Below are 8020 nucleotides of genomic sequence, written 5' to 3' on the forward strand. Positions count from 1 at the left end.
CCACCATCACACTTATATCGAAATATAAAGAGTTTCATAATCAATACAAATATTGATATGTTCATCATAGATGTAGTGTTTTTTCACTCTATTAGAGGAGAAGTAGGTGATTGTTGGTGATACATTAGCTATAAATAACTATTAGCTGAGAAATGAGGCGTCTAATTTGCATGCAAGTGGTTCGTGCTTGCATCGGCTAAGGTGACGCCAACCCTGCATAAAATTGTATATTTATAGAAAATATATCTGTTAATTTTAAAAAAAAATTTTATGCATAAACGATAAGGCCCCACCGCATTCTATATTCTCGAAACGCAGAAAAATACTTTGAGATATGTGTAGAAGCCGAAGATGTTTCTTCGTACCAGGTTGAAACTCAAGTGATTTTTCAAGTCAAAACGACTGGAAAAAATTGTCAGCCACAAACCACATGCATGCGCGCGCGGGTGAATTAAAATTGTGCAGTGCAGAGAAGCAGCTCCTGCTTCCGCTGTCTTTTATTTTAGTTCGTCTGGGCCGTGGCTCAAACTCACTTATTTTTATTTCATTCTATTTGAGCTATAGACTAAACAAACTGAATCACTCCATTTGGGCCGTGACCCAAATCAATTCCTTTTTTTCAAAAAAAAAAAAAACATTTGCACGCCATCAAATATCATCCATGTGAAGTAACAAAATGGCTCTCACTACCAGAGGAATAAACAAACGGAGTAATAAACTTTACTGCAAACAAATCCCTTGGAAGAGAGGATGTAAAACGATGAAACTAAACACAAGGGGCTTGTTTTAAGCCATATAACCGAAGCTGACACACATAACCAGGCACAAAACCGAGGGGTTGCTGCATTTACACAACCTGATCAAGGGAACCCATGCAAAAATGCCTTCCAGCATCTCACTAATGAATGAGCCACTGGTGCGAAAGAGCCACAAAAAGGACACTACGAATAGTGGCGTGGTTTCACCACTCACGACTGGACTAGAAGTTTCATGAAAATCAACTCCTACCGGTTGAGAAAATCCCTGTGCAACAAGATGAGCCTTCTACCATTCAATACTTCCATCCGCATGCCTTTTCAATGTATAAACACATTTAGATCCAATAATATTGACTGAAGTGGAAGGTGGAGGGACAAGTTCCCAGGTGTCATTAGCCAATGGAACATTATACTCACTAGTCATGGCATCTCGCCTACATTGAAGCTTAGCATCTTGAGCAAAAGTGGCAGGTTCACATTGGTTTCATGGGGTCGGAGAAGAAGCGGTATTGAGTAAAGAGAAAAGTTACTTTTCTTTTCATGTACCACCATCCTGTGACCTTGTAACCATCAGGGTTGTTACTTTTATTTCGTTTCTTCTTAAATGATAAAATATTTTATATTAATTTAAAAAATAGAACAAAACAAAATAATTTTTATTTTATTTTAAATTTTGGTCTGTTTTGTATTTTTTTGATAAGTTTTGACCGAAATATTTTGATTTTATTTTACATGTTTTGTTATGCATTTAAAAAGCCCTTGAATCAAATTCAACCCGGTTTAATTTGACTAATTAAAACATCCAAGTATAAATTATAAAAAGCTCCTTTTTTATTTTTATTTTTAATAACAACGATATTAATAATAATATCAAAAATAATTATTACTATTTTCATTAACAATGATATTAATTTTTTTTAAAAAATTTATCACTAATATATATAGTTTATATTCATGTTGTTTTTTTTTCATATTTATAGTTTGTAGGAATTTGAGCAAAATAAGAGATGTTTTAGATTCCATTAGCCTAAATAATATTGACTTATTGAATTAATGGATTTGTGAAAAACCTAGCCTTCTTGATGGAGATAATATAAGTTGGTAGATCATTGAAGCACCTTTATCAACTTTAACTTTAGAGAATGAAGAGATGTTTTGATGACGAGAATGAGCTAAGTAAAAATGATCAATTATTGAAATGTTTAGTTGGTGACTTTCCCTACATACCACCACAAGATCAAGATACTTATTTCGATTATAATGATGGAGATGATGTTTGATTTATATTTTTTTTTGTTAAAACATTTTATTTTCATAATATTTTGACATTTTGTTTTAGTTAAATTACTTTAAGCTAAAGTTCTATTTAATCTTGACTATTTAGGACTATTTTAAATTTTAAAATTATATTTGTTTGACATTGTATTTGTATTGCATAATTTATAATTAATTTATCTTGAATTTGAATTATATTTTTTGAATTCAATACACACACACATGAACAGTACAACTCCGAAACACTTCAAAACTAAAGTATTCCATTTCAATTGAAAAAACAAAACACTTATTGAAACAAAATTGACAACCTTCATAACCACAAGATGAGTTTTTTGCAGTACTATAATAGAGATGGTATTAAAAGATGAATGGAGGAATGAGAGGCGAGATGGTAGGAGCAGTGTGTTTAACACATTATTTAAATAAATTAATAAAAAATATATTAAAAAACAAAATATCAACAAAATCATGTGAGGTTGTCAAAATCCACAAACATAACCTAGTAAACGATCATTATTTGATAGGTAACTTGTGAATGTTGTGGAACTATTATTTTTTTTTATCATAAAAAAAATGTCGAGATGATATATATTTTTTTAAAAAAGAAAATATAAAAAAGAATAAAAATCAAATCCAAACAAATATAAAATAGAGTACACAACTAAATTTTTAAAGGCCTGACACCAAAACCAAAGCTAAGAAGAGAAAAATGAAAAGCAAGAAAAAAATTCACCGAACTGCCACCTGCCTTGGGAAACAGGCCACCCTAATAGTTATGCCAAATCCTAACAAATTAGATAAGATAACATCGTTTTTGTTAAATCTACAATGATTCTCTTTACTATAATAAAATTTTGAGTCCTTTTAGATTTTTGTTTTAATTTAAATTGTTGAAGATTCCATCCCAAAAGTTTGAATTTTTTTTTCATTTTAGTCCTAAAGTTTCATTGTTTTTGTTTTTTAAATATACTCTTCAATTAAAGATTTAATTTATAGAATAATAGATAATTATCTTGAGACAATATGCATTTTTCCCTTTCTGAAAATTACCCATTAATCTACAACAATCACATGTCTATCTTATTTGTAAAATATCAATTTTGTTAATTACATGTTGACTTTATTTTATTTTTATTTTTTATATAATCATAAATGTTCAAACCAACTAATAAATAAATTTAAAATTTAACCAATTAAATTACAACATCTCAAAGTTACATGTTGACTTTATTGATTCTTGGTTCGTTACACATCATGCATGGTTTACATAGCTAAATACTCGATCTTAAATACTTTATTACACTGTCAATCTTGGAGGTGAGTGAGAAAGAGAACATTCCAGTTTCTTGAAGAAGATGGTAAGTATTTCAGAAGTTGGGGGAGGGGGTGGTAAGAAATTGGGAAGGAAGGCAGGCAGGCAAAGATGATAGGGTTCTGGCCAGTGGAAAATGCTTTTCACTAAAAAGTAAAACAGAAAACGCGTTTGGAGTGGAAAAAAGAACCCAATCCCTTCAACCTCTTCACGGCCAAGGAAGTGAGTAGTGTCAATTTTCTAACAATCAGTGGCCCACACCATTACTTTCGTCTTGTGGAAACACCATTGACTCTTTTGGTCAATACAGAATCGCCATGCCAATATATACAAGGCGCAGGCTGACACTCACTCACTTACTCACTCACCTCTAGTAGTTGTAGCAGCCATCAACCTCCTTTCTCTAACCAGAGCAGACACTTGTCCTCTTAGACCATCCACCAGTCCTTCTCCCCCTTTTGGTTTCCGTTTTAGGAAGAGGAATGGACGACTATTCCCCATCAGGTTAGTCACACAAATTTTACCCTTTCAACTCCACAACTCATTTTTGTTTTTTGTTTTTGTTTATCGACTATTTCCCATCAGGTTAGTCACTCAAGTTTTACCCTTTCAACCCCACAACTCGTTTTTGTTTTTGTTTATTGTTCTAATCCTTTTTCGTTTTCGTTTTCGTTTTGTTTTGTTTTGTTAGTCCTGGCATTCGTATTGCTATTGATGGAACATGGATTCAAATTTAAGCCAACCAATGAAGAATTAATAAGGAAGTATCTGGTGCCGAAAATCCGTGGTGATATCATGGAAGGCTTGCCCATGGCAGTCGTTAACCTTTGCGAGCATGAGCCATGGGATCTACCTGGTAATAACAATATTATCACTAGCTAGTGCTAGCGTTATCTTTTTCTTTGTTTTCTTTCATCTTATTATACCAGTCAGAATATTTTTATTAACGCAGTTTCTTTTATCTATTTCTCTTTGCAGATAAATCCATTATAAAGTTAGCTGGTCAAGTAACGTGGTATTTCTTATGCCCTCGTGATCTTAGGGGCAAAGTTCACCGCAGAAAAACCAAGGCCGGATACTGGAAACTGACCTGCCAGCAAAAGTCAATAACAGCTGAGGGTACTAAGAAAAAGATTGGGGTAATGAGGACTTTGAGATTCTATGAAAACGAAGTGAGGACTGGTTGGATGATATACGAATTAGACCTCATCGCCAATTCTAGCCAGTTTAAAAAGGTACTAATTGAATGCCATGGATACATGATGCAACACTGGGTTTGATGTATGAGTTGGGGAATTTTAATTCATTTTTTGTTGTTTTGATATGTGCAGGGACAATATGTTCTCTGTAAACTGGAGTTTAATTCAAAAGGAAAGAAGAGCGAGAAAGGTGAACAAAGTCACCATATAGCTCCGGTCTCCCATTCTGAATTCTATCCAAGTCAGAGTATGGATTCTGATTCTGAAAATATAAATCCAAGTGAGATGGCTGTGAGATCTTCACCTTGTGATGAAGGTGAATTAAGCCATCATGTGGGTTCGCTTTTTGGAAATCAAAATTTAAGTGTGCTGATGAATAACTTAGCTCGCCAACGAAGTGAGTTAAGCCCCCATATGGCTTCTGAGTTTAGAAACCATAACTCAAATAACCTCATGCCTAATTTAGTTTATGATGGAAGTGATTCAAGCCACTCCACGGTTTTTAATTGTGAAGATCTATACGGGAATCAGCCTACAGTTGATTCAGCTTATAATGGAAGCGAAAGCCCTTACATGGCTTTCGATTCTGAAAATCAAAACTCAAATGTGCTGTTTACAGTTGATTCAGCTTATAATGTCAGCAAAAACCATGGCATGGCTTTTGATTTGCAAAATCAAAACCTGAATGTGGTGCTGGCAGTTGATTCAGCTTCTAATGTTGTCAGTAAAAGTCATCATATGACTTTCGATTTGGCAAATCATAACCCGAATTTGTCGCTGACAGTTGATAATTCAGCTTCTAATGTTAATGAAAGTCATTATATGGCTTTAGTTTTGGAAAATCAAAATCTAAACAATAGCATTTCTATATTAACTTCTGAGAATTCTTTAATGGCTTCTCGTGGTTTGGAAAATCAAGAACCATTCTTTCCACCTTGTAGTTTTATAAACCAGTCAACGTATGATAAGAGTGAATCAAGTAGCCTAATGGATTTTGATTTTGAAAATCAAAATCTAGTAAAGGAATTCGATATATCAGCCTTCGGTGAAGGTGTATGGAGTAATACCACAGCAACTCCTCCGGATTTTGGAAATCAAAATCCTTGTAAGAAGACTGATATGTCAACCTTTGAAGAAGATTATTCGAGTTACTTTAAGTCCTCTTCAGATAATAATCTAGCTGATGTGGCGCTTCCAGAGGTAAGAACTAAATACCATGCATTACAGAATCTTTTTAATTTTTGTTCTGGGGTTCGAGTAGCAAACCCAAAGCTTATTCTTACTTCACATGATACTTCCAGCAGGTAAGGTCTGGAATACAAGCAGGGATAGAAGGGTGTTTCGAGCAAGAAAACAGCCCCAACCCTGCACTCGTCCAGCTTCCTTCTGTGGGGTTCGAGTAGCAAACCCAAAGCTTGTTCCTACTTTTCATGGGCTTTAGTACCTTGGTACCTAATTGAAAAGATATGTTATCTGGTTCCTATCTGCTATTTAACAACAAAACTATCCATACGAAATAATCGATGGAGTTTATTATAAATGGTTTAAGAGGGCAGCTACTGATGCTCCTCCAATCTGATAATGAGGGTAACTTTTGTCGCCCTAGTTATTTGGATCATTGCACGGTTGCTGATCTGCAAATTTTACTTACTTTATGGTGGACGCTGCTTAGTTCGACTTCGTCCAGTCCATGCAGCTTTAAGCTGCAATCCTCTAAAATATAGCCTGCGCTGTCCCAAATCTGCAGCTGTATTCGTAGAAAGATTTGGGTACTAGTAGCGGAAAACACGAGTTGTTCTCTGCGATCCTGATGCAAATGCTATCCGTCAAGTACTAAGATATTAAATGGGAAGTACTATTCAAGCCGTACGCACGTATGTATAGTTGCTTATTGTTGTATTGTATGAAGGTGGGATTGTGTCAAGAGCAAACAGCTCTTATAGACTATGTATCTACGTGTCAGTGTGCTTCAAAGATGTTGAACAAAAGTACTTATGCTTAATTAATATGTTCAACTTCAAGTTCTCTGTTCTTAGCTTTGTTAATTGTTGGGTTGCCATTGCAGTGCATATCTGCAGTAGAATGAGGTGATAACGTTACTGAAAGTTTAGAATTACATGAGATCTGTATTATATTTGAGGTACTTGCAAGAGTAATGATTTTTAAAAAAAATGTTTTTTCAGTAAAAGTTATATAAAAATATTTTTTTTTTAAAAAAAACTATTTTTAACATGATCATCTCAAAACAATTTAAAAATATAAAAAGAATTAATTTAAAATAATAATTATAAAACCCCTTTTAATGAAATGTAATTTCAATAACACTGGATATTCCACTGGCATTCTTGCCACTTGTCAAAACTGCATCATCTCAGAAGTTAGTGGCAGTGTAAGCTTTGCCTGTATCAAGCTTTGTGGCTTGTCATCAATCTTTAAACAAGATTAGTTTCGTATATTATCGGAATCCAGTATCAAGCATGACATCCAGGGCAAGAGAACTTAAGCTAAGCATGGGGAATATCCAACTCTTGAGAACAAGTGATCGCAGGAAAGTGATTGCAGCAATGTAAGCATTTAGCAGAATAACCAGGGAAGGGGGGATGGAGTTCTGCTGTGTCACTTTAAACAATCAAATCAAAATCCGGACAGGTCAAATAAACCATCAATGGACATAATTTTGTTGAGTGTTCACGAATTTTGACCCCATTCTACAAATTAAAAGTTTTCTTTTAGTATACCAGCTGGTTATATACTTGATGACATGGTAAAGTTAGCAATCCTGTAGTTTCTGCAATATATATTGGGAAGATTATTCTAGAGAATTCTGGAGGGGTAAGCGAGTACTCAATCAAGAGCAAGCACGATAATTAACTTGTCAAGAAAGTTATTTTTCGGGTGTTAATGAAAGGAAAATAATCTTGTTCCCTGTCGTAGATTCCTTGATGTAATCGTGACTCCCATTTGATATGAAAAGAGAGTGCTATAATTAAATAATATTTTTTGGGTATTAATGAAAGGAAAAGTGTGTAAAAGGAGCTGCTAGCTAATTCTTGCTTCCTCCATAATTGTTAATCATGCTTCAGACCTCAATCTAGACAGCTAGTTGAATCCTCTTATCCTGTCTTAAAACACATAGCATCTAAGAAGAAAGCAAAACCCAAAAAGTTGCATGCTGACTATAAAAACAGACCACTGAAACTGAAGGGAAACAGGTGGATAATGCTGTTGTACAATTTGACTTTCATGTCCATTCTTGAATGTTCGAGAATTTTCTGATAAAGTAGTTTAATTAGCTTGAACTGTAAGTTGTGGGATATGCTCAAACCTCTCCCTTGACCGTAGCTTGGGGAAGTGAGTCTCTCTTTTCTGGTAATTATTTATTTTATTTTATTCTTGCTAATCTAATTGGCTAATGGATGGCACATCACACTGTACGGACATTAAATGACGCGGTTTAGAGGAGGTCGGTCCCA

The 8020-nt window shown here is 34.3% G+C and overlaps 1 protein-coding gene across 2 annotated transcripts; it reads left to right on the top strand.

Annotated features, from left to right (window-relative positions):
- The first annotated feature begins 3652 nt into the window (after positions 1–3652).
- Positions 3653–6663, top strand: LOC105133085 (NAC domain-containing protein 45-like). Of its 2 annotated transcripts, none has more exons than XM_011036906.1 (5): positions 3653–3852; positions 4040–4204; positions 4327–4583; positions 4680–5747; positions 5849–6663. In XM_011036906.1, exons 1-5 carry the CDS (start codon positions 3831–3833, stop codon positions 5948–5950), a joined length of 1614 nt encoding a protein of 537 aa, XP_011035208.1. In that variant the 5' UTR covers positions 3653–3830; the 3' UTR covers positions 5951–6663. The 2 variants fall into 2 exon arrangements, with proteins under 2 accessions (XP_011035208.1, XP_011035214.1); XM_011036912.1 differs by having other exon boundaries at positions 5852–6663.
- The last annotated feature ends 1357 nt before the right edge of the window (positions 6664–8020 follow it).

The sequence above is a fragment of the Populus euphratica genome, unplaced genomic scaffold (genome assembly GCF_000495115.2).
Source record: "Populus euphratica unplaced genomic scaffold, PopEup_1.0 scaffold2.1, whole genome shotgun sequence".
NCBI classification, from domain to species: Eukaryota; Viridiplantae; Streptophyta; class Magnoliopsida; order Malpighiales; family Salicaceae; genus Populus; species Populus euphratica.

Coding starts and splice junctions, on each gene's coding strand:
- LOC105133085 (XM_011036906.1), top strand. CDS start 3,831: ATGGACGACTATTCCCCATCAG. Junction 4,584..4,679: donor ATTCTAGCCAGTTTAAAAAG/GTACTAATTGAA, acceptor TGATATGTGCAG/GGACAATATGTTCTCTGTAA. Junction 5,748..5,848: donor CTGATGTGGCGCTTCCAGAG/GTAAGAACTAAA, acceptor TGATACTTCCAG/CAGGTAAGGTCTGGAATACA.